This window comes from Phyllobates terribilis, unplaced genomic scaffold (assembly GCF_046119375.1).
Source record: "Phyllobates terribilis strain yellow unplaced genomic scaffold, ASM4611937v1 Scaffold_9__5_contigs__length_417890890, whole genome shotgun sequence".
Classification (NCBI taxonomy): Eukaryota; Metazoa; Chordata; class Amphibia; order Anura; family Dendrobatidae; genus Phyllobates; species Phyllobates terribilis.
This window is the reverse complement of record NW_027362769.1, coordinates 207,511,182-207,538,929: the sequence shown is the minus strand read 5'-3', so window position 1 is coordinate 207,538,929 and position 27,748 is coordinate 207,511,182. Positions and strand designations below refer to the sequence as shown.

Below are 27,748 nucleotides of genomic sequence, written 5' to 3'. Positions count from 1 at the left end.
TCCTTAAAACTTTTCTGGCAATGAACGTACTGGTATGTCTTATGTCAGGTCCCCGTGTATGATGCGAGCTCAGCAGCTGAGCCTGCATCATATACGGTAGAGGCTGGCTATGTTATACAGCCAATATCTGCCTCTAATAGCATCTAGTAGAGCTGAGCTTCGCCCACTGCTGTTAACTCTTTCAATGCTGCTGTCAATATCTGACAGAGACATTGAAATGGGGCCATCCTCGGAGTGGTGCATTCCATGAGTGCCAATCGTCCCGCTGTGACGAATTCACGGGTGCCAATGCACTGCCAAAACAGCCAGGGCCTGTTAAAGGCAACATACCTTTCATGAAGGTACTCATATTAAGACCAGCCTTGGCTTTATATGAGGCTATGATTTTTGCTATATACTGTAATACCTTGTAACTGCAGTGTATAACTTAAATGATCAATTGATTGCAGGTTCAAGACCCCTAAGGCCACATTCACATTGTCAGTATTTGGTGAGTTTTTTAACTCAGTATTTGTACGCCAAAACCAGGAGTGGAACGATCAGAGGAAAAATATAATAGAAATTTGTGCACCATTTCTGCATTTTTTCCTGGTTTTGGCTTATTAATACTGAGGCAAAAAACTCTCCAAATACTGAATGTGTGCACGTGGCCTAAGAGAGAAAAAAAAGTTTATGAAATTTATGCAGAAATTTGAATCACCGATCCGTTTTTCCATTAAAAATAAACAATAAAAATAAATTAAAAAAGTAAATATGACTTATTGACTCTCTCCATAAATGTCTGATCTATCAAAATGCAAAATTAATTAACCCGATTGGTAAATGCCATAAAGAGAAAATAAATTGAATCGTCAGAATTAAACATGGCTGAGTGCTGTGCGATAAAACAATCACAGGTTCAAGTCTTTTAAAGGGACTAAAAATAATGTAAAAAATAAAGAAAAAAGTTTTTTATCAATATCATTTTTTTATTAAATATAAAAGCTCAAATCACCCCTCTTTCCCCCATTAAAAGTAAAGAAATAAGAAAAATATATACATATACATATTTGATATCGCCGCGTTAATAAAACTCCAATCTACTAAATTTTGGAATTCATTAACCCAATCGGTAAATGTTGTAAAGCGAAAAAAAAAAAAAAAAAAAAACAGAATTGCAATTTTTTTTATCAGCTTATCTCACTGAAAATGGATAATAAGTAATCAAAGCATCGAATGTATACAAAATTAGTATAAATAAAAATTGTAGCTCATCGCTCAAAGAACAAGCCCAAAGTCAACCAGATGAACTAAAAAATAAAAATGTTATGGGTCTTGGAAAATGGTGACAGAAAGCAAAAAATAAAAAATAAATAATTGCAATATTCGGAATTTTTTTCGTCACTAAAATAGAAAAAAAAATCTATTCATATTTAGTATCGCCATAATTGGACTGATGTGGCAATCATTTTCCCAGGTCATTTTTATTATACAATAAAAGCCATAAAATCAAAACCTTAAAAATAAAGGAGGAATTGCATATTTTTTCACCATTTAATCCCACTAGGAATGTTTGCCCCATGTTTCAGTTCATTATATGGTAAAATAAATGGTGCCATCAAAAGTACAACTCATCCAACACAAAAAAATACGTCATGTGACTATGTCATAGGTGTCAAATTCAAGGTCCTCGGTCATTCTATGTGGCCCGGGGGTCAGGACACACTTCAACCTTGCTCCAACTAGCTCTCTGTAAGGGGAAAATGGAGAGTCGGTTGGACCAGTGTTGACCTGTGTGTCGGAGCTCAAAATCTAAGATGGCAGCCACACCATATGCTGGCACCACCCCCTGAGCTGGCACCACCCCCTCTACTAATTACTGTCTACGTTCTATGTTGACACAGCTAGTGCTTAGCAGAGGAGGGCGTAGCCGGCACAGGGAGTTGATGTGATCTTTGAATCCAAGCAGATGCAGGGAGTGGTAAAAACAGGGGGTGGTGCCAGCACAAGAAGCAGGTGCCATCTGTGTCAGAGTGAACAGTGCATGCCGTGAACACAATCACCCTGCTCAAATGGTGAATGCAGTTATCTCAGCAAGTACAAACAGTAAATGCAGTGATCGCAGTCAGCCTGCACAAATGATTAACTCAGTGATCGCAGTCATCCAGCACAAACAGTATATGCAGTTATCTCAGTTTACCAGCACAAATGGCAAACACAATTATCTCAGTCAGCCTGCACAAACGGTGAGCACAGTAAACGCAGTCAGAATGCACAAATAGTGAACACAGTGATCGCAGTCAGCCAGCACAAACAATGATCCTAGTCAGCCTACACAAACGGTGGACACTGTGATCGCAGTCAGCATGCACAAATGGTGAATGCAGTGATTGAAGTCAGCCTGCACAAACGGTGAATGCAGTTATCACAGTCAGCCAGCACCAAAAAATGAAGGCCGAGAACGCAGTCAGCCAGCACAAACAGTAAAGACAGTGAACTTTTGTACGTATATTTTGGATAAAGACATTGAACGCAGCCAGCCAGCACAAAAAGTGAGTGCAGTCAGCCAATGCAAACAGTAAACGCCATAAACTCAGTCAGCAGGCACAAACAGTGAACGCAGTAAGCGAGAACGAAAAATGAACGCAGTCAGCCAGCACAGTGAACACCATGAAATCAGTCAGCCAGCACAAACCATGAATGCAGTCATCCAGACAAACAGTGAATGCAGTCAACCATCACAAACAGTTAAAGCAGTCAGCCAACACAAAAAATGAATGCAGTGAAAGCAGTCAGCCAGTACAAAAAGTGAATGCAGTCAGCCAGCAAAAAAAGTGAACACAGTGCAAGCAGTCAGCCAGTACAAAAAGTGAACACAAAGAATGCACTCAGCCAGTGTGACAATGAGTCACTTCTCACAGAAAAGCCATGAGTCACAGTAGTCAAGGAGTCCGAGGTTAAGACTGGGGAGGGTACGACAAACAGAGGGAAAAGACAGAGGCGTAGTCAGGTGACAGTCCAAGGTCAGAATACCAGGAAGATAGCGGATCAGAGTAAAGAGGCTAGGCAAATAAGTTTTCAAAATGAGGTCCAAGGTCTGAAAGCAATAGATCTACAAGAAAAGCACAAGCCACAGAGAATCAAATCACACTGACTTGCCAGTCAAGTTAAGTGGCTGGGTAATCATTAGTAATAGGGAACACCTGACAGACGCTCAGCACCTCCCAGTCTCAGATTGGACCGTCGAGCTGTCAATCAAAACACAGACAGATAAGCATGCTCCTGCCCCAGACCGGATGACTGAGCTGTCAATCACTACATTCAAGACACACTGAGGGGTGGTATTGTGACAGTACCCCCTCTTCTAGGGGGGCCACCAGACCCCTAGGATTCCCAGGAAATTTCAGATGAAAGACTCTGGCTAACCGCTTGGCCTTCACATCTCCTCATGTCCATATCCCCTCCAGTGGATGAGATATTGGAGGGAATTTTGGACCCTATAAGAATCCACAATCCTCTGAATCTCATACTCCTAGCCACCTCTACCGAAACCAGAGAAGGAGGGGATGAGGGAGGGACAAACTCCTTTAATAGAGACTTTTGGAAAATATTAGGGTTGCAAAGGGATGAAGGAAGCTTTAATCTAAACACCACCAGATTGACCACCTCTTGGATCTTATACGGACCAATACACTTTGGACTCAACTTCGCCCATGGCACTTTAAGTTTGATATCCCCAATTGTAAAGACAGGACCCACCGAACGCTTTCTATCAGCCTTCCGTTTTTTGGTGAATCTGAGCAATCTCAATATTTTTTTGAACCTCCCTACAAACATCCCCAAGTGTTTGCAGGGCGACCTCCACTCCAGGACATTCAGAACTAAGCCTAGAAAATTCTCCAAAATGGGGATGAAAACCATAATTACAGAAAAATGGCGAGGTTTCAGTAGACTTATTTACCTGACTGTTAAAGGGATAAAGTACATTTTAATCAATAGATCTTTGAATAAAAGTAAGTTCCGCAACTGAATGTTTTAAAAAAAATGTTCCTGTGCTGAGATAATCTTATAAATGTGCCTCTGCTTTGTGCTGTGTCATGGCTGCTGGAACATGGTCTCAAGGTACCACATCTCCTGGGCAGGGGATTAAGCAAAAGAGTAAACAGACATTACAGCAGGGGATCTTTTTGTGAGGCAAAACATTTCACTACATGTTTTTAAGCAATGTTTTACCTCAATGAATCAGCTGTGATCCCCTGCTGTCTTGTCTGTATACTCTTTTGCTTCCTCCCCTGCCCAGGAGAGGTGGTATGATCAGACCATGTTCCATACACGGTCAGACACAGCCATTACACAGTACACAGCAGGGGCACATTTATAAAATTATCTCAGCACAGGAACATTTTTTTAAACACATCCAGTTGTCGAACGTATTATTATTCAAAGATCTATTGATTAAAATATTGATTAAAATGAACTTTGTTAGTGGGAAAACTCCTTTAAAGGTGAACTCAGCAAGAAGTAAAAATGAATAAATCCTATAAAAGAAGGATATACCACAAGTTTCAAAAAAAAAAATCTAAATACCTCAAAATTCACAATGCAAACCACAGAAAAAGGTATAAAGAAACTACAATATTGACAAGTATAAATTATAAATTTTATTAGATTCAAAAACAAACAATTAAAAAGCAGACTACAAGACAAAAATGAAAAAATATAAATAAAACATGATTAAAATACAGCTCAGGAGGGGGGAGGGGGATGCTCACAATAAATATTAAACATGGATCACCTATGTAAAAAATATATATATGTATTTGAATGGCAACCAAATTTAATTCATAGTAGTTGATTAAACATACATAATTACCTCTAATAGCAGCATAATATTAATATATCAAAAACAATGTATATAAATAAATATAAAGTGCTTGTGCAGTAAATATATATACATATATGTGTAATTAATTGCCAAATACTGAATTATGAGAGGGGAAAGAAAAATCTAATGATTAACTGCTGCTATGAGAATAAAGCGCTAATGAAAGATTTTGGCTGCAAAAAATCCAGTCCTATTATATGTAAACCCTCTAATCAGGGAATTATCTAAATAGTATATCAAAGAAAGGAGACCATGATTATAAAAAATGAGATTGGAGACATATCCCGGCCCCCTCACACCACTCCACATGCCCCCATTACTAACCCCATAGTGAAAGTTAAAAAAAACACAAACACCCAGAATAAAGTCCTTTAATTGAAATAAAGACACAATTCTTTAATGTTCTAAATTAAACTCTACTTACCGTCATGCATATTCCAGCTGAAGCCAATGTCTTCTGAAATAAAAGTAAAATAATAAACCAACATCATCCTTACCTTACCATGGTTCCCAGTACGGCTTCAGCTCTGCTACATTGACATGACAGGCTGGATCGCAGCAGAAAGCTGCCATCCAGCTTGCCATGCCGCAGACACTGAGAAGCACAGGCATGCTTGCGCTCCTCAGTGTCTCGCTGTGACGGCATCCAGATGAGCCGAGTTCATGTCCAATGAACTTAGCTCACCTCATGCACGTCCCTGAGATCGTGAGAGAATTCTCCTGCACATGCGGTGCCGGCAAATGACGTCACCGCTTGAACAGGAGAATTCTCCCACGCTGGGATGGAATTGAGATGGCAGGCTGGATGGTAGCAGAACGCTGCCATCCAGCTTGTCATCCTTCAGAGACATTACCTGCGCTCCGCAGTGTCTATGAAGGATGGCATGCTGGATGGCAGTGTTCTGCTACCATCCAGACTGCCATCTCAATGCCGTACCAGCGTGGTAAAATTCTGCTGCTCAAGCGGTGACGTCATTTGCCGGCACCGCATGCGCAGGAGAATTCTCCCACGCTGTCAGTGATGTGCATGAGGTGAGCTGAGTTCATTGGATATGAACTCGGCTCATCTGGATGCCGTCACAGCCAGACACTGAGGAGTTTCACTGAGGAGCTTCTCAGTGTCTGCGGCATGGCAAGCTGGATGGCAGCGTTCTGCTGCGTTCCAGCCTGTCATGTCAATGTAGCAGAGGAAGCCGTCCTGGGAACCATGGAAAGGTAAGGATGAGGTTGGCTTATTATTTTATTTTTATTGCAGGAGATCGTTGGCTTCAGCTGGAATGGGTGTGACTGTAAGTAGAGTTTAATTTAGAACATTAAAGAATTGTGTCTTTATTTCAATTAAAGGACTTTATTCTGGGTGTTTGTGTCTTTTTTTAACTTTCGCTATGGGGTTAGTAATGGGGGTGTCTTATAGACTCCTCTCCATTACTAACCTGGGCTTGATATCAGCTGGCATTATAAGCTGACATCAACCCCAGCCCTATTACCCCACTGCCACTGCTACAGGGCAGTGGGAAGAGCAAGGCTGTGTGCCAGAATTGGCGCATCCTATGGATGCGCCATTTCTGGGGCGGCTGACGGCTAGTGTTTCTAGCCTGGGAGGGGGCCAATATTCATGGCACCCTACCTGGGCTATTAATATCATCCCCCAGCTGTCTGCCTAGCCTTTGCTAGCTATTAAAATAGGGGGGACCCCACGTCATTTTATTTTGGGTCCCCTATTTTAATAGCTAGTAAAGGCTAGGTATTCAGCTGGGGGCTGATATTAGTAGCCTGGGAAGCTCCGTGGGTATTACCCCCTTCCCAGGCTTCAAACATCTGCCTCAGCCATCTGCTTAACCTCCGCTAGAGACTAAAATTACGGGGAACCCAACGCTAATTTTTTTTTTAATAAATCCATTAAATGACAAGAACAGTAACCAACACTGTCACTGTACTTATTATATATGTGACTGACATGTTTCTATCTATCTAATCTACGTGTGATGCTCTATTCTTTCTGCTCTAAATTGTCGGGTACCGATGTATGCCGCTGATGAATTGCTGGCCGGCTTTTTTAAAGAGATGGGTGCATGAAAACACTATTTTTTTTTTTTTTAATAAATCCTTTATTTTAACACTAAATGACAAGTACAGTAATCAACACTGTCACTGTACTTATATATGTGACTGACATGTTTCTATCTATCTAATCTATGTGTGATGCTCTATTCTTTCTGTTCTAAATTGTCGGGTACCAGTGTATGCCGCAGATGAATTGCGGGCTGGCTTTTTTAAAGACGGGTGCATGAAAATCGGAGGGCACTAGTGTGTTCCAAGCGCCCTGCTATGTTTTTCATGCACCCTCCTATATACCCTGCCTGCCTGTCTGCCTATATATTGTGCCTGCCTGACGTTTAATTTAGCACTGTTCCTATCGATTTGGGTAATTTTTGACCTTCTGCAGACCGCCGGGGGGGACAGCCAGAAAAATGCTCGAGTTTCCCATAGACTTACATCGGACTTGTTGCTCGGGTCAAGCACCCGAGTATTCCAATGTGCTCGACCCGAGCTTCGAGCACCCGAGCATTTTAGTGCTCGCTCATCACTAGTTAAGATGCTTTAACTGTAGGTGATATGGAGGAAACAAGGTGGTCATTTTCTGTTCTTAACTATAGATAACAGTGACAAAACTGGATTAAATCAATTTTCCCACAATCTAGTTATAAGAATTTCACATTATGATCTCTTTCTTCAGGTGTTGGACCCCTTCATGTTACCTGCTCCTCTACCGAGTTCTTCAATTCACTTTATTACCTTTATGCCCATGATGGGGGTGATTGTCCAGAATACTCAATGTTGGGCTTACTGACAGCCCTACAAGCCAGCCCATTTGGTTCATTTGTTGTGTTAGTGACAGATGCATCAGCCAAGGACAGTGGTGACACATATACAGTCAACAAAATATTCTCTCTATTAGATTCTTTGCAAGTTAAGGTAAGACATCCGGAAGAGTGCTCTAAGAATTTCATACCTATTGTATTGTATTGTATATGACCAATATTATTCATGTCATGCATTTTTTATACCTCTTCATAAACTTTAGCCTAAGTTTTTTCCATGCGCCTGTACTTGACACAAAGTTGCAAACACAAATCGTGATTGCGGGTGACTTTCTATTATACTGTTTTCATATAAACTATTTATACTCATTTTTTTTTCTCTACACAGGTCTTTATTTTCGCTGGCTCTTGTGGCGATACAAGTTTGTATGAATTTCAGGTTTATAAAGATATTGCCTCCCGAAGTTATGGCCATGTTTTTCAAATTTACTATCCAACCACTAATGTAAGTACCAATATAGGAAAAGATAAATAAGATTATTGATATAAACTATCCATTAAGAGCAAGCAAATATATCTTTTTTTAATTTTCATTTAATTTCATGAGTTCCCCGGTGATTGCTCAAAAATGTCTTGAATAGTGCATATCTCTACAGAGGAGAGCACAGAATTCCATCCTAAGAGTACACACAAATTGGAGTATGGATGTTGTAAAAAGCATAGGCAGTAGTAATGTGACCTATCACTGGGCAGCATGGTGACTCAGTGGTTATCACTGTGGTTTTGCAGCACTGGGGTCCTGTGTTCAAATCCCACCAAAGACAACATCTGCAAGGAATAATCAAAACTGGAAAATCAGACCCATATTCAGAATCATTTCAGTCAACAGAGTTAAATATTTTTGGGGCATCAAAAAAACATTCAATTAAACCTATAATTACCTGACCCCCCCACCCAAAAAAAAAAAAAACAGTAAAAATAAATACCCAAAAAATCTATATCCATAAACATATCCAAATTTTATTAATTAAATAAATACACAAACACTGAAGAAAAAGATAATTAACAACACCAAATGAAACCCAAATTAAAAAGAGAGCAAACAGTGTGGTCGATTATAAATAACATTAAGGCAAATGAAAATCAATCAGTAAATCAAAATAGTGGGGGTACAATTACCACATAAATCACACAGAGAACTCTAACGCAATAAATAAGCAACCATATAATAAATAAAGGTAACTTGACCTTAAAAAAGAGGTAAAACCCCCCTGTAATAGCCCTCAAAAGACTTGTACCCACCACAAGTCATAGCTATTATAGACCACACTGTCCAGGACCCCAACGCGCGTTTCCCGTATTGCTTTGTCAGGGGTCAAATTACAGAGAACGTTATGGCACAGGGTTTTTACCTCTTCTTTGACATCACGTTACCTTTATTTATTATATGGTTGCTTATTTATTGCCTTAGAGCTCTTTGTGTAATTTATGTCTAATTAGGTGGTTGTTGTGCCCACACTATTTTGATTTACTGATTGATTTTCATTTGCCATAATGTTATTTATAATTGACTATACTGCTTGCTGTCTTTATAATTTGGGTTTTATGGGGTGTTTTAATTATCTTTTTCTTCAGTGTTTGTGTATTCATTTGTTAATTAATAAAATGTGGATATATTTATGGATATTGATTTTTTTTGGGGGGGAGCATTTATTTGTGCTGTTTTTGGGTAAGGTAATTATAGGTTTAACATCTGCAAGGAGTTTGTATGTTCTCCCCTTTTTTGCGTGGGTCCTCCGATTCCCTCCCACATTCCAAAGACATACTGATAGGGAATTTAGAATGTGTTCCCAAGTGACAACAATATCTGTAAAGCGGTGTGGAATATGATGGCGCTGAATAATCAAATCATAATGAATAATAATAATTAACATTTTGTCTTCTCGCACCCAATGTTAATTTCTAACCCAGTGCCAATATTTTAACAGCGAATACAAGTTAAAGGGAACCTGTCACCATGAAAATGCAATCCAATCTACAGGCACCATGATATAGAGCAGGGGGAGCTAAGTAGATTGATAGATAGTTTAGGAATAAAATATTGCGTATAACCTGTGTTTTAATCATTTAATCCTCTGCTCTGGATTTTTGGTCCAGTACAGATAGCTGTAGTCACTGATATGACCGCCCACTGGACCGAAAATCCAAGAAAGAGCAGTGGAATAAATTATTAAAACACAGGTTATACTGAATATTTTATTCCTAAACTATACATATATGAATCTTCTCAGCTCTCCCTGCTCAGTAAAATTGTGAATCTAAGTTTGATTGTATTTTCATGGTGACAGGTTCCCTTAAGAATACTTTGGCCACTTGGCCACATAAGTAGATAACTTATCAATGGCACATGGTATATGGGGAATTCTGCAACAGATTTTACATTGGGGCCAGGAAGCTTTACATTTTTCTTTTTACTATTCTCATCTTTTTCACCAGATAGCGGACCTGCTCAACTTCTTTCTGAAAATTCCAGTCAACAGTACATCACGTCTGTTTTCCTTGGAGAATTTGGGAGACTCTCGCTATAGTTTCTCGGTACCAAGTGGTCTAACTTCACTCATCATATCAGCATCTGGGTCCAACTACTCAGTGAATCTTTATGACCCATCTGGTAAGGATTTATTTGATATGATATTAAAATGATTGTAATTTAAAAATTACCTTCTCCAGCTGTGTCACCGAAGTGGACTCCTCAAAAAATGACTATCATTCTTTGCATTGCTTACTCATAGAGATCATTTGGGGTTCTTTTATCAGTGGAAGATTGCCATCTTTTGGACACACAAGGCACATAGACAAGACAAAATGAATGTTAAAGGGAATCTGACAGGTCCCCCATGCCCTCCAACCCACCAGCATTAGACTATTTGTTGCTAAATACCCTGTCAAATGAGAGCCCTCCATAGAGTTTAACCCCTAGATACATGTTTTAAAAAAAGTCTTTAGAAACTTTGAATTTCATATGCTTATTAGGCCTTTGACTAGTCGATGGGAGCATTGTTTTCCCCAGACTAGTTGGCCCTCATAGTATGTTATCATGCTCCTGTAGGCAAAAACGACGGGTGCATTAGTCAACCCAAATGGCATAACAATATTTTCAGAGTGTCCCTCTGGTATATTAAAATCATTATTCCACTCATTCCCCTCCTTTATACAGATGTGATTATATGCCTCCCTGAGGTCTAGATTAGAAAACCACTTAGCTCCGATGATTTGGTTAAAGAGGTCTGGAATGAGAGGGAGATGCTATGGATCCCGAACCGTGATCCAATTTAATCCATGGAAATATAGGCAAGGATGTAATTCCCCGTCCTTTTTCTTAATAAAGAAGAAAAAATCTGCTGCAACGGGAGACCAGGAAGGTCTGATAGGACCCTTAGCCAGACTTTCTGAGATCTTGTCCTTCATGGCCTGCTTCTCCGGACCTGAAATATTATACAACCTGCTCCTAGGCAATTTAGTCCCAAAAGTTAAATTAATGGCACAATCATAAGGATGATGAGGATGAAGTTCTTGACTCCCCTGTTCCAAGAACACAACCTCAAAATCAGACAGGTATTCTGGCAGAGACCGGGTATCAACTCTGGACAAACGGGTGCCCAAGCGGTGACTTTGACAGTACTCGCTCCAACTTACTACTTCCTGAATCTGCCAGTCCATCATGGGAGTGTGCAATGTCAGCCATGGTAGTCCAAGAACTTAAGGAAAGGGCAAGCCCTATAGCACATAACAATTTATTGCTCCTTAGTGCAAGGTGTTATGTAGAGGGACCCAGCAAGACTGGCACCAAACCAGAAAAGGTGCAGCCACAGACACACTTGGCACAAGCTGCCCAGCTAGGCGAGCCCTTGAGGGCCAGGAATACTCTTCACCCAGCTCCCAGTAGCTGGAAGGGGGACTTTGGCAGAACCCTTCCCAGGCTCACTGTTGCCAGACAGCTGGCATCTGATGATGTGGCTGGTGAGTAGACAAGAACCAGGTGAGTACCTCTGCAAGAACCCCAGGAAGTGAAACCAGAAGAGAAAATGAGAAAACCCCTGAAAAGATAGCAACACAAGTGCTAGCAACACTCGCCACCAAGCACATAAGAACTGCACTAAACAGAAGCACTGAGCAGGGAGCAGGATTAAATAGTCCGCCTAATGATCAGGTGTTGAATACCTCCCAGTCATCCCCAGAGAGCCACTCTCTGCTAGCTTGCACAGCAGAATAAACATGATTCCACAACTGCTTAGTGCCAAAGCAGTGTCCTGTGTTGCCTGGCAACAGGAGAAATCAGTGAGAGACATAGCATCCCACATCCTCACACCCCACAACACCAGAACGTGATGCTCCATAAGATTGGGACAGTCTCCATGCATGTGTAGTAGCTCCGCCTCCAAGGTCAGGACAATGACGGCGCCTGCAACCGGAGAAGCATATCACTGGACCTCCTCCATTTCCAGGTGGGAGCATGGAATCATGATTCCTAACACCTGGACCCCACCTGCAGACGTATCCCTCGAATAACCTGAGTAAAATGCCCCTGGCACAAGGGTGCAGAATCAATAGAGATTATAGGTATAGATCTAGACAATTTATGAGTATTGAAACCCTGGTCCTGGAGGAACCAGGCATCAATCAGATTAAACCCGCCCCACTGTCCAAAAAGGTTGCAATACTCACCTTACTTTCATCAAAATGGATCTCGGCTGGTAAAAAGAATTGTGACCTAACCACAAAGGACATATGTACACCCTTACCTTAACTTCCCTTACAACCCGGGCTCCTTAGTTTTCCAGTGGCTGTTTGCAGTTACGTATAGATGGACAAGTACCAACAAAATGACCCTTCTTACCACAGAAAAAACACACTTCCTCTTTGCGCAAAACTACAGGAGTACCGGTAAAATGAGTTGTCCCCCCCAAATGCATGGGTTCCTCGGTAAACTCATCCCTAGGTTCCATTGTCCCCTAACCCCCTGAAAATTGAGGTGCCTCCTTATGTCTCTAAGGAAGATGGCAGTCCACTCGTATAGCTAGAGACATGGCCGTCTCCAGGGAAACCAGGGTCTCATACAGAGCAAAGGCATCTGTTATCCTCTCAGAAAGCCCCTGACAGAACTGACTACGGACAGCTGGGTCATTCCACCTAGTATCCGTAGATCACCTACAGAACTCTGAGCAATACTCCTCCGCTGGACGGTCTCCCAGCTGCTGCTGACGTAGATTTGGTTTTAGAAGATCTGGCCAGAGACTATAGGCAGAGACGATACTAATCCGACATCACCCCCAGGTGATTTATAGGTCTCTCCCTATGTACACATGGGTAAGAAACTTGTCAATCACCTTGAGCAGCGCTGAGAAAAACCAACAGGGCGACACTACAGTAGACTAGTCTCAGCCTGTGCCAACAAGCACATAAAACTAGTTTTTTTCTGAAACACCAGAGCGTTTCAGAGGTAACATACTTGACTGCAATCATACCAGGCTTTGTTTCATGCTGTCCGTGGTTTGTGCAGCATGAATTCGAGTGACCGCTTACCTTTAAAGAGCGTCATCTATAATGGTGATGACAATGTATGTAAACTCACAAAAAATGCAAGGAAGATTCTGTTAGCCACCAACTATTATGTCTCTGAATAAGGCCACGGCCCCACTATCAGTATTTGGTCAGTATTCGGTCAGTATTTTTTCTCAGGAGTGAGAGCCAAAACCAGGTGAGGAACAATCAGAGAAAAGATATAATACAGTGCTGGCCAAAAGTATTGGCACCCCTGCAATTCTGTCAGATAATACTAAGTTTCTTCCTGAAAATGATTGCAATCACAAATTCTTTGGTATTATTCTCTTCATTTAATTTGCTTGCAAGGAAAAAACACAAAAGAGAATGAAGCAAAAATCAAATCATTGATCATTTCACACAAAACTCCAAAAAAGGGCCGGACAAAAGTATTGGCACCCTCAGCCTAATACTTGGTTGCACAACCTTTAGCCAAAATAACTGCGAACAACCGCTTCCGGTAACCATCAATGAGTTTCTTACAATGCTCTGCTGGAATTGTAGACCATTCTTCTTTGGCAAACTGCTCCAGGTCCCTGATATTTGAAGGGTGCCTTCTCCAAACTGCCATTTTGAGATCTCTCCACAGGTGTTCTATGGGATTCAGGTCTGGACTCATTGCTGGCCACCTTAAAAGTCTCCAGTGCTTTCTCTCAAACCATTTTATAGTGCTTTTGGAAGTGTGTTTTGGGTCATTGTCCTGCTGGAAGACCCATGACCTCTGAGGGAGACCCAGCTTTCTCACACTGGGCCCTACATTATGCTGCAAAATTTGTTGGTAGTCTTCAGACTTCATAATGCCATGCACACGGTCAAGCAGTCCAGTGCCTGAGGCAGCAAAGCAACCCCAAAACATCAGGGAACCTCCGCCATGTTTGACTGTAGGGACCGGGTTCTTTTCTTTGAATGCCTCTTTTTTTTCCTGTACACTCTATGTTAATGCTTTTTCCCAAAAAGCTCTACTTTTGTCTCATCTGACCAGAGAACATTCTTTCAAAACATTTTAGGCTTTCTCAGGTAAGTTTTGGCAAACTCCAGCCTGGCTTTTTTATGTCTCGGGGTAAGAAGTGGGGTCTTCCTGGGTATCCTACCATACAGTCCCTTTTCATTCAGACATCGACGGATAGTACGGGTTGACACTGTTGTACCCTCGGACTGCAGGGCAGCTTGAACTTGTTTGGATGTTAATCGAGGTTCTTTATCCACCATCCGCACAATCTTGCGTTGAAATCTCTCGTCAATTTTTATTTTCCGTCCACATCTAGGGAGGTTAACCACAGTGCCATGGGCTTTAAACTTCTTGATGACACTGCGCACGGAAGACACAGGAACATTCAGGTCTTTGGAGATGGACTTGTAGCCTTGAGATTGCTCATGCTTCCTCACAATTTGGTTTCTCAAGTTCTCAGACAGTTCTTTGGTCTTCTTTCTTTTCTCCATGCTCAATGTGGTACACACAAGGACACAGGACAGAGGTTGAGTCAACTTTAATCCATGTTAACTGGCTGCAAGTGTGATTTAGTTATTGCCAACACCTGTTAGGTGCCACAGGTAAGTTACAGGTGCTGTTAATTACACGAATTAGAGAAGCATCACATGATTTTTCAAAGGGTGCCAATACTTTTGTCCACCCCCTTTTTTAGGTTTGGTGTGGAATTATATCCAATTTGGCTTTAGGGCAATTCTTTTTGTGTTTCTTTCATTGAAGACAAATTAAATGAAGAGAATAATACCAAAGAATTTGTGATTGCAATCATTTTCAGGAAGAAACTGACTATTATCTGACAGAATTGCAGGGGCGCCAATACTTTTGGCCAGCACTGTAGAAACAAATGCACCAATTCTGCATTTATCACCCACTCCTGGTTTTGGCTCCCACTCCTGAGTAAAAATACTGACCGAAAACTGACCAAATGCTGATTGTGGGGCTGTGGCCTAAGGCCTAATGTAAATTAAACTGCATAGGATTTTAGAGGACTTAACAGACATCTACAGAAGAACCTAGTGCCTTGCTATACCTCCAATTTAATATGGAGTCAATAAAGAATAGCTCCATACTTATGATTTCCAATAGACCAATGTACTGTAATACATAGATTTGATTCCAGTAATTGTTATTTCTTTATTTTAGAACATTTCTTACATTTATAACATCTGTTATACTATTGAACAATTTTGTTAAATCTCAAAAACTCCTATAATAGTTGACTCATTGACTGAGTCTTCATTTCTAATGTATTCTAGATAAAACATATCTGGATTTTAGTGAAAAGGTTACCTATTGTAGAACTGAAACTTATCTCTTGACACCTATAATTATATAATTTGTTGTACACAGTTGATCATAGCTAGATTTAAAGAGTTATATTTTAATTTTTAGGCAATTTGGCAGATCTCACAACCTTCTTCTCAGAATCTTGGGGCTCAGTATTTTACTTGGAAAATCCTATTTCTGGATTATGGATATTTGAAGGCAGTGCAGAAAGTTCTTCCATACGTATTGAAGGATACAAAGGTAAATGTTTAAGCTTTATCTGACGTTTGAAGAGTATATGTTCATTTCAGGGGCGGACATATCTTTGGTGCAACCTATGCATCCGCACAGGGGGCCAAAAGGGGACCCATTTCCACCTTGATGAGCTATTGAACTGCAAAGGGCCCATATACTGGTCATGCACAGGGGCCCTTTTTGGTTTGTAGCCACCAGTAGTTCATTTTAAATCAAAACTGGGAATAATGGGCCAGAAATCAGAAATTAATGACCCTTTGCCAGGACTTATATTTGACAAGCAAACAATGGCGTCATTTTCTAATAACTAGAATTATCTAACAATATAATCAAAACCGATATATATATATAAATATATATATATATATTATATATACAGTACAGACCAAAAGTTTGGACACACCTTCTCATTTAAAGATTTTTCTGTATTTTCTTGACTATGAAAATTGTACATTCACACTGAAGGCATCAAAACTATGAATTAATACATGTGGAATTATATATTTAACAAAAAAGTATGAAACAACTGAAAATATGTCTTATATTCTAGGTTCTTCAAAATAGCCACCTTTTGCTTTGATGACTGCTTTGCACACTCTTGGCATTCTCTTGATGAGCTTCAAGAGGTAGCCACCGGAAATGGTCTTCCAACAATCTTGAAGGAGTTCCCAGAGATGCTTAGCACTTGTTGGCCCTTTTGCCTTCACTCTGCGGTTCAGCTCACCACAAATCATCTGTGGAGGTCAGGTCATCTGGCATAGCACCCCATCACTCTCCTTCTTGGTCAAATAGCCCTTACACAGCCTGGAGGTGTGTTTGGGGTCATTGTCCTGTTGAAAAATAATTGATGGTCCAACTAAACGCAAACCGGATGGAATAGCATGCCACTGCAAGATGCTGTGGCAGACATGCTGGTTCAGTATGCCTTCAATTTTGAAAAAATCCCCAACAGTGTTACCAGCAAAGCACCCCCACACCATCACACCTCTTCCTCCATGCTTCACGGTGGGAACCAGGCATGTAGAGTCCATCCGTTCACCTTTTCTGCGTCGCACAAAGACACGGTGGTTGGAACCAAACATCTCAAATTTGGACTCATCAGACCAAAGCACAGATTTCCACTGGTCTGATGTCCATTCCTTGTGTTCTTTAGCCCAAACAAGTCTCTTCTGCTTGTTGCCTGTCCTTAGCAGTGGTTTCCTAGCAGCTATTTTACCATAAAGGCCTGCTGCACAAACTCTTCTCTTAACAGTTGTTGTAGAGATGTGTCTGCTGCTAGAACTCTGTGTGGCATTGACCTGGTCTCTAATCTGAGCTGCTGTTAACCTGCGATTTCTGAGGCTGGTAACTCAGATAAACTTATCCTCAGAAGCAGAGGTGACTCTTGGTCTTCCTTTCCTGGGGCGGTCCTCATGTGAGTCAGTTTCTTTGTAGCGCCTGATGGTTTTTGCAAATGCACTTGGGGACACTTTCAAAGTTTTCCCAATTTTTCGAACTGACTGACCTTCATTTCATAAAGTAATGATGGCCACTCGTTTTTCTTTACTTAGCTGCTTTTTTTTTGCCATAATACAAATTCTAACAGTCTATTCAGTAGGACTATCAGCTGTGTATCCACCAGACTTCTGCACAGCACAACTGATGGTCCCAACCCCATTTATAAGGCAAGAAATCCTACTTATTAAACCAGACAGGGCACACCTTTGAAGTGAAAACCATTTCCGGTGACTACCTCTTGAAGCTCATCAAGAGAATGCCAAGAGTGTGCAAAGCTGTCATCAAAACAAAAGGTGGCTACTTTGAAGAACCTAAATATAAGACATATTTTCAGTTGTTTCACACTTTTTTGTTAAGTGTATAATTCCACATGTGTTAATTCATAGTTTTGATGCCTTCAGTGTGAATGTACAATTTTCATAGTCAAGAAAATACAGAAAAATCTTTAAATGAGAAGGTGTGTCCAAACTTTTGGTCTGTACTGTATATATTTCTCTTTATATATTATACACTATAGATGTAGTAAAGGTTTTTAGGGATTTTAATATTAATGACTTAGAGTCCAAATCTCAGCATTCCTCTTTCCCCATGGATCAGCTGCGGAGTTCTGCAGCCTCTTTGTTTACTCTGTTACATTTAAAGGGGTTGTTCACTATTTTGACAACCCCTTCTCAATCAATATATTTCAGCAATGTGAAATAAAAAAAAGCTTGTACTCACCCCCAGTGCCCGTGCCATTCCTGTGATGTTGGCACCTAATCTCTGGGGCTTGTGTGATGTTGTTTTTTTACGTGAGACACTTCTTTCGGACAAAACTGATTCCTGGAAGAAGTTCTGCTGCTCTCTGACTTCCTTCAGATGTCAGCTTTGTATGAAGGTGAGGAGAGTGAAGCAGCCGCTAATTGGTGCAACGCTCACGTTAAAAAACGTCACGCGAGCTCTGGAGACCAGGCACCAACATTGCTGGAACAGTCCTCCCATCACTGGTGGTGAGTATTGTTTTTTAGTTTTTTTACATATGGAAAATAAAGTGATTGAGATGAGGTTGTCCGAGTAGTGGACAACCCCTTTAACAGTGCTAGGTATTTCAGCTTTGTCCTATTTACTTGAAGTTGGAAAGTATGAATAGTAGTCAAAACTGTTTAAAAAGTACAAGTAATTGGTAATTATAATGATTTTCTATTTTTTTTTTTTATTTTTCAGCTGATAGTAGTTTGGGTAAGTAGAAGATAAAAATGCAATCTATCTATCTATCTATCTATCTATCTATCTATCTACCTATTTATCTATTTATTTATCTATATTCTAAATAGTACAACAGCACACTATGTGCTCTAAGATGTATGCAAACATTGGATATATGAATGTTAAACTGCAGACTAAGCTTATAAGGTATTTAGTGCACAAATTGGCCAATTTGTGCTTGCCCATCAGTGACAGCTGCGTTGCTCTGTTTGATGGGACCTTAAATCTGATCTCCTGAATTAAAGACTATAAGGGCGGTTTCACACGTCAAGATATTTCTGGTACCACAAAAACCTGTACCGGAGATCTCTGTGTCTGTGTGTGGCACACATGTGACACACATGTGGCAGTCATGTGCCGCATCAGGATCACATGTACCGGCGCTTGGGAATCAGTGTACAGTTAGCACTGTTCCCAAGTGATGGGTGCTGAACACTGCCCTCATCATGGATCCCTGTCGGTGCTGCGATCAGCAACAGCAGGGATAATGATGAGAGTAGTAGTGTCTGCTCCTGCAGTGTCCAACTTTAAAAATAAGAATAAAATAAAAAATCCTTATAATCACCTAATCCTTATAATCACCGGACTATTGCTGAGCTCAGGAGTGGTGTCCTGTCACTCGGTGAGCTCCGCTCAGCACAGCTCCGGGGCCCGCTTGCAGCAGGAGTCATTGTCCCCTGCTCCTCTGCTGAGCTGTCACACAAGGTGTGGGAAAGACTTAGTGCAACACAAGGGAAGAGGGAAAGGAAGCCCAGACTCTAGGGAAAAGGGGAAGTGGAGACCTCCTGGCAGATAGAATATCACCCTGTACCCCCTAACATCCCTATATTTACTCTTCACCAATCTCCGCAAGCGTTCCTTGCCCTGTTTTTCCCTTGTGTTTGGCTAAGGCTAGGGAGGGGAGAAGATAAGCACTAGTCGATCCCCACTGACACTAAAGATAATAAAGGGGAACAAACAAAGGGGAATTGCTTAGCTTTAGATGACTCCAGACAACTGCACACACATCCTCAACACCAGAGAGGAAGAAGCGCTGCTCTCACTCAAGCCTTCACAAAGATTAATGAATATCGCCGGCACCTCCCTCTGGAACACAGCAGGTATTTATACACCAAGGACAGAGTGTTAATTAGCTAGAGGAAGGTAGCCAATGGGTCCTAGAGACAGCCTCTAAAAAGGTGTCGGTAATGCCAAATGTAGAGACCTCCTGCAACCAACTGCAGGGTGACTGTCTGTCACTTCTGACTCACCCATGACATGAGCAGTCGCATGGATTACAGCAGGGGACACTTAGGTCAGTATAAGGATTTTTTATTTTATTCTTATTTTTACAGTCGGACACTGCGGGAGCAGACACTACTACATTCATCATTGTCCCTGCTAGTGCTGTTCGCAGTGCTGGAAGGGAACCATGATGAGGGCAGTGTTCAGTACCTGGCACTTGGGAACAGCGCTAACTGTACACTGATTCCCAAGTGCCGGTACATGCCACATGGATAGCATTTGTGTGCGATAAGTGTTTACACTAACCCATTGACTTGAGTGAGTCCATGTGATCCATGCTGCCGGCCAAAAACAGACATGTCTCCTTGTGGGTCACACGCAGAAACGGTCTGTGAAAACACACTACAATAGGTCTGGGTGTGTCAGTGTCTCCGGTACATGTGGAAACTGTCAACATAAGTACCGGAAATACTGAAATGTGAAAGAGCCCTAAGTGTAAAGAGTAGGTACGATCCAATGATAAATCAAAACAGATTTTGACTTATGGGAGGAGCCCTTAACCAACTACAGAGGTAGTCACCATCTCTAAATGTGTGCTACAAAGAAAGAAAAAATTGACCAACACAGCTAATAGAGTGAAGCAAATATGAACAGGTGCCAGCTGCTGCAACTGCAATATTAGTGAGGAGCGAGTTTAAAGGGTTAAACGAGCACACTCGGGTACTCACCAAGTAGTTTCGGTATGCTCAACATCTAGGTTTTATCTGCCGTGGCTGCATGTGTCGTGGCTGTTAGACAGCTGTGACACATGCAGGGATTGCCTGTTTGTAAAGGGTTAAACGAGCATGCTCGCTTATCACTATGCAATATATATTTATATATAGTGAAAGAAATAATTATATGATCCCTTGCTGTGTTTTTAAGTTTGACCACTGACAAAGACCTGAACAGTCTATAATTTTAATGGTAGGTTAATTTTAACATTGAGAGATAGAATATCCAAAAAATATCAAGAAAATTATATTGTATAAATTATAGTGTTGAACGAGCATGCTCGACACTGCTCGGTACTTACCCGAGCATCTCACTACTCGGGATGTTCGGTGAGCACCGAGTATTTTCGGGTTACTCGGGCAGGAGCTCGGGTCTCCGCCCTGCATGTTTGGCGCTCTTTACAGAGCCAATGAACATACAAGGATTGCCAGCCAGTCACTGTAATGCCACAGCCATGTTGGTTGTGGGCATTACAGTGATTGGCTGGCCGCACAGCGTCACCTCGAGTATTTAAAACCGGGCGCCGCCATCTTGGACACAGTCGCTCCGGATCAGACAGTGTAGGGAAAGTGCTGCTGAGCTAGGGAGAGATTTATGCTGCGAAAAACTTAGTGTAGGGACTGTAAAGCCTGCAAAATCAAACAAACAGTCCTTCTGAGGACTAATATCCATCCCAGATATCAGGCAGGCAGGCTGTATAGGAGACGCAGTGGTTATACCAACAAACACTGCATTACAGTCCTGTGTGCTGCTCCTCCTCAAATTGCTAGACTTAGCCCCAGGTCTCAGGGGCCAGGAAAAATCCTTTTTTTTTTCATCTAAATCCTCTTTTTTTTTTCCCCTCAGTCAGACTGTACAAATACCAGTCTTATTATCCTTTTGGTATTCCCCCCACCAAAAAAAAAAAAATTGAGTGTGTCTGTGAGTGTTCAGACACAAATATATCTGTTTAAAAGAGTCTGGTTTCGGCCAGATAACTAGAACTGTGATTTTGAAGTTCCACGGTTCAAATCTCTGTATTATCCACTTTTTTGCCTTTTTTCCAAAAAAAAAACAGTTTGAGTGTCTCGCTGACTGTTCAGACACAAATATATCTATTTAAAAAAGTCTGATATACGCCAGGAAATTAGAACTGTGGTTTTCCTCTTCCACGGTTCAAATCTGGGTGTAATCCACCTTTTTGCCTTTCAATTGAACACTGCCCTGGGACAAGGACTTGCACGGGGATAGTTGCAAGTCTGCATCTTCTGATGCGGCAAGGATCACTTCTGATGGGCACACTTTTAGGCAGTGATCTGGGAGTCAGCGATGCTTCCAGGGGTCTTCCCCAAGCTGTTCCCATGTCTTTTCAGCACTGTATGCATTTGTCACACAGCACATGGCCAGATAAGGTTGTAAAATGTTAAAATTACATTTCCCGTTGAATGCATTTGTCACGGTTGAAAGCAATACAAAAGTGCAAAAACGCATAAAAAATGCTACTTGTGAACATAGCCCAAGCTGTGGAGGAGTATTTTTGTTTTTGGTTATTTATTTTACCTTATACACAAGTCTTTAACCTGGAAAGGATGTTCCTTAACATATTTCACAGGAAAACAGTTTCAGTTTCTTTTTTGAATGTTTTACTGTGAGCCCGTAAAAGTGGCTTAATACCTCTGAGCACGTTGGTGACAGCAGTGACCTGGGGGTCATAAATAGAGATGAGCGGTGTTCGACTAGAACTGTTCGCCAATCTCAAATTCGAGCTGTTTTGGGCGGTGTTCGAGTTGTTCGACGAACCCGAACGATTTGCAAAAAATTCGGCTGTTCGAGGTTATGTTCGATAACTGTTCGTGCACCAAAAGCGTGTCCTGCATGTCTGGCGCTATTTTGAGCACCAATCATGCAGGGATTGCCTGCCACTCACTGTAATGCCACAGCCATGGTGGTTGTGGCATTACAGTGATGGCCCAAATCGATGGGAACAGTGCCAACAGTGAAACATGAAAAGCGGCAATTCAGCAGCGGCATAGACCGGTACCCGACAATTTAGAACAGAAAGAATAGAGCACCACACATAGATTAGATAGATAAAAACAAGTCAGCCACATATATACGAAGTACAGTGACAGTGTTGCTTACTTTACTTGTCATTTAGTGTAAAGGATTTATCAAAAAAAATAATAGTGTTTTCATGCACCGTCTCTTTAAAAAAGCCGGCCGGCAATTCAGCAGCGGTACCCGACAATTTAGAATAGAAAGAAAAGAGAATCACACATAGATTAGATAGATAGAAACATGTCAGTCACATATATGAAGTACAGTGACAGTGTTGCTTACTGTACTTGTCATTTAGTGTAAAGGATTTATTAAAAAAAATAATAGTGTTTTCATGCACTGTCTCTTTAAAAAAGCCGGCCGGCAATTCAGCAGCGGTACCCAACAATTTAGAATAGAAGGAATAGAGAATCACACATAGATTAGATAGATAGAAACATGTCAGTCACATATATATGAAGTACAGTGACAGTGTTGCTTACTGTACTTGTCATTTAGTGTTAAAATAAAGGATTTATTTAAAAAAAATTGGCGTGGGGGTCCCCATAATTTTAGGCTCTAGCGGAGGTTAAGCAGACGGCTGGGGCAGATGTTTGAAGCCTGGGAGGGGGGTAATACCCATGGAGCTTCCCAGGCTACTAATATCAGCCCCCAGCTGAATACCTAGCCTTTACTAGCTATTAAAATGGGGGACCCCCCCAAAAAAAATGACGTGGGGTCCCCCCTATTTTAATAGCTAGCAAAGGCTAGGCAGACAGCAGGGGGCTGATATTAATAGCCCAGGAAGGGTGCCATGAATATTGGCCCCCTCCCAGGCTAGAAACACCAGCCGTCAGCCGCCCCAGAACTGGCGCATCCATAGGATGCGCTAATTCTGGCACTTAGCCTCGCTCTTCCCACTGCCCTGTAGCAGTGGCAGTGGGGTAATAGGGCTGGGGTTGATGTCAGCTTATAATGCCAGCTGACATCAAGCCCAGGTTAGTAATGGAGAGGCGTCTATAAGACACCCCCATTACTAATCCCATAGTCAAAGTTAAAAGAAAACACAAACACCCAGAATAAAGTCCTTTAATTGAAATAAACACACAATTCTTTATTGTTCTAAATTAAACCATAATTACCACCACGCCCATTCCAGCTGAAGCCAACGATCTCCTGCAATAAAAGTAAAATAATAAAGCAACATCATCCTTACCTTTCCATGGTTCCCACGACAGCTTCAGCTCTGCTACATCGAGATGACAGGCTGGACCGCAGCAGAACGCTGCCATCCAGCTTGCCATGCCGCGGACACTGAGAAGCGCAGGCATGCTTGCGCTCCTCAGTGTCTCGCTGTGACGGCATAAAGATGAGACGAGTTCATGTCCAATGAACTCAGCTCACCTCATGCACGTCACTGACAGCGTGGGAGAATTCTCCTGCACTCAGCGCTACAGCGTGAGAATTTTCCCACGCTGTCAGTGACGTGCATGAGGTGAGCTCATTCATGTCCAATGATCTCAGCTCACCTCATGCACGTCACTGACAGCGTGGGAAAATTCTCACGCTGTAGCGCTGAGTGCAGGAGAATTTTCCCACGCTGTCAGTGACGTGCATGAGGTGAGCTGAGATCATTGGACATGAACTCGTCTCATCTTTATGCCGTCACAGCGAGACACTGAGGAGCGCAAGCATGCCTGCCCTTCTCAGTGTCTGCGGGATGACAGGCTGGATGGCAGCGTTCTGCTGCGGTCCAGCCTGTCATCTCGATGTGGCAGAGCTGAAGCTGTCGTGGGAACCATGGAAAGGTAAGGATGAGATTGCTTTATTATTTTACTTTTATTGCAGAAGACATTGGCTTCAGCTGGAATGGGCGTGACGGTAAGTATGGTTTAATTTAGAACAATAAAGAATTGTGTGTTTATTTCAATTAAAGGACTTTATTCTGGGTGTTGTGTTTTTTTTAAATACTTTACTAGAAATTCATGGCGGTCATGTCTAATATTGGCGTGACCCCATGAATTTCGGGCTTAGGGCCAGCTGATAATGCCAAGCTGGCCCTAACCCCTTTATTACCCAGTGAGCCACCGCACCAGGGCCCTGGATGAGTTGGGTACAGCGCCAGAAGATGGCGCTTCTATGAACGCGCCATTTTCCGGGGTGGCTGCGGACTGCAATTTGCAGCGGGGGGGACCCAGAAAGCTTGGGCCTCCCTGCGCTGCAGATTCCAGCCAGCTGCTGCCTAGTTGTACCTGGGTGGACACAAAAATAGGGCGAAGCCCCACGTATTTTCTTTTTAATTATTTCATGAAATTCATGAAATAATTAAGAAAAAAAGGGCTTCCCTATATTGTTGTGTCCAACCAGGTACAAATAGGCAGCTGGTGGTTGGGGGCAGCCCGTTCCTGCCTGCTGTACCTGGCTGGACACAAATATAGTGCGAAGCCCCACGTCAATTTTTTTTTTAATTATTTCATGAAACTAGATGGTGGCCCGATTCTAACGCATCGGGTATTCTAGAATATGTATGCGGCAGACCCGGCGCAATCAGCAGAGCGGTGTTTAAATTTGGCGCCAAAATTGCTGACTGGTCGCGGCCAGCAACCGCGACCAATCAGCAAAGCGGTGTTGAAATTTGGCGACTATATCGCTGATTGGTCACGGCCGGCGGTTGCGACTTATCAGCAGAGCGGGGTTTAAATTTTGCGCCAATAATGCTGATTGGTCGCGGTCGCGACCAATCAGCAAAGCGGTGTTTAAATTTTGCGCCAATAATGCTGATTGGTTGCGGTTGCGACCAATCAGCAAAGCGGTGTTTAAATTTGGCGCCAATAACGGTGATTGGTCACGACCGCGACCATTCAGCAGGGCGGTGTTTAAATTTGGCGGCAACAATGTTGATTAGTCGCAGCTGGCGGTCACGACCAATCAGCAGAGCGGGGTTTAAATTTGGCGCCAATAATGCTGATTGGTCGCAATCGCCGGCCGCGACCAATCAGCAGAGCGGTGTTTCAATTTGGCGTCAAAATCGCTGATTAGTCGCGGCCGGCAACCACGATCAATCAGCAGAGCGGTGTTTAAATTTGGCGCCAATAATGCTGATTAGTCGCGGCCGGCATCCGCGACCAATCAGCAGAGCGTTGTTTAAATTTGGCGCCAATCTCACTGATTGGTCACGGCCGCTATTTAAATGTGGCGCCCAAATTGGTGATTGGTCGCGGGCAGTTTCCGCGACCAATCAGCGAAGCGGTGTTTAAATTTTGCACCAATAATGCTGATTGGTTGCGGTTGCGACCAATCAGCAAAGCGGTGTTTAAATTTGGCGCCAATAACGGTGATTGGTCACGACCGCGACCATTCAGCAGGGCGGTGTTTAAATTTGGCAGCAACAATGTTGATTAGTCGCAGCCGGCGGTCGCGACCAATCAGCAGAGCGGGGTTTAAATTTGGCGCCAATAATGCTGATTGGTCGCAATCGCCGGCCGTGACCAATCAGCAGAGCGGTGTTTCAATTTGGCGCCAAAATCTCTGATTGGTCGCGGCCGGCAACCGCGATCAATCAGCAGAGCGGTGTTTAAATTTGGCACCAATAATGCTGATTAGTCGCCGCCGCTATTTAAATGTGGCGCCCAAATCGGTGATTGGTCGCGGGCAGTTTCCGCGACCAATCAGCAGAGCGGTGTTTAACTTTAGCGCCAAGATCACTGATTGGTCGCGTGCGGAAAGCGCGACCAATCAGCGAATCGTATTGGTGAGGACCGGGGAGCGCCGCTGTCTGGTCGGATACTTACGCTGCGAGAAGCCGGGAGATGAGCGACTGCTCGCAGCAGATGTATCCCGACCCGCAGCTCCGCTCCCCGGTCCTCCCTTCACACCCTAGCCGCTGATCTCCCCACAGTATCCGCATGGTGTTACAAAGATCCGGACATTTGTGTTAAAAATCGCTGATTGGTCGCTGGCGCTGCCCGCGACCAATCACCGATTTGGGCGCCAAATTTAAATATCGGCCGCAACCAATCACCGATCTTGGTTCCACATTTAAACACCGCTGTGCTGATTGGTCGCCGACGCTGGGCGCGACCAATCACTGATTTTGGCGCCACATTTAAATAGCGTCCACGACCAATCAGTACAGCGGTGTTTAAATGTGGAGCCAAGATGGGTGATTGGTCGCGGCCGATATTTAAATTTGGCGCCCAAATCGGTGATTGGTCACGGGTAGCGTCAGCGACCAATCAGCGATTTTTAACACAAATGTCCGGACCTTTGTAACACCATGCGGATACTGTGGGGACATCAGCGGCTAGGGTGTGAAGGGAGGACCGGGGAGCGGCGCTGCGGGTCGGGATACTTCTGCTCCGAGCGCCCGCTCATGTACCGGGTTCTCGCAGCGGAAGTATCCGCACAGGCAGCGCCGCTGACATCCATGCGGCTAGGGCGTGAAGAGATGACCGGGGACATCCAATTGGTCGCGGCCGCTATTTAAATGTGCCGCACAAATCGGTGATTGGTCGCCGTCTTGACCGCGACCAATCACTGATCTTGCCGCCAAAGTTAAACACTACTGTGCTGATTGGTCGCGGACGCTGCCCGCGACCAATCACCGATTTGTGCGCCAAATTTAAATATCAGCCTCATGCACGTCACTGACAGCGTGGGAAAATTCTCCTGCACTCAGCGCTTCAGCGTGAGAATTCTCCCACGCTGTCAGTGACGTGCATGAGGTGAGCCGAGCTCATTGGACATGACCTCGGCTCATCTTTATGCCGTCACAGCGAGACACTGAGGAGCGCAAGCATGCCTGCGCTTCTCAGTGTCTGCGGGATGACAGGCTGGATGGCAGCGTTCTGCTGCGGTCCAGCCTGTCATCTCGATGTAGCAGAGCTGAAGCTGTCCTGGGAACCATGGAAAGGTAAGGATGATGTTGGTTTATTATTTTACTTTTATTGCAGGAGATCGTTGGCTTCAGCTGGAATGGGCGTGACGGTAAGTATGGTTTAATTTAGAACAATAAAGAATTGTGTGTTTATTTCAATTAAAGGACTTTATTCTGGGTGTTTGTGTTTTCTTTTAACTTTGACTATGGGGTTAGTAATGGGGGTGTCTTATAGACGCCTCTCCATTACTAACCTGGGCTTGATGTCAGCTGGCTTTATAAGCTGACATCAACCCCAGCCCTATTACCCCACTGCCACC

The 27,748-nt window shown here is 42.8% G+C and overlaps 1 protein-coding gene across 1 annotated transcript in view; it reads left to right on the top strand.

The window, feature by feature from the left end:
* LOC141161334 (uromodulin-like) overlaps window positions 1-27,748 on the top strand; it is a 53,027-nt gene that overhangs the window by 6,557 nt on the left and 18,722 nt on the right. Inside the window, exons 4-8 of the mRNA XM_073646148.1 lie at window positions 7,602-7,840; window positions 8,075-8,191; window positions 10,183-10,357; window positions 15,668-15,802; window positions 18,497-18,511. Coding sequence (XP_073502249.1) covers window positions 7,602-7,840; window positions 8,075-8,191; window positions 10,183-10,357; window positions 15,668-15,802; window positions 18,497-18,511 — 681 coding nt within the window. The remainder of the gene's footprint in view (window positions 1-7,601; window positions 7,841-8,074; window positions 8,192-10,182; window positions 10,358-15,667; window positions 15,803-18,496; window positions 18,512-27,748) is intronic.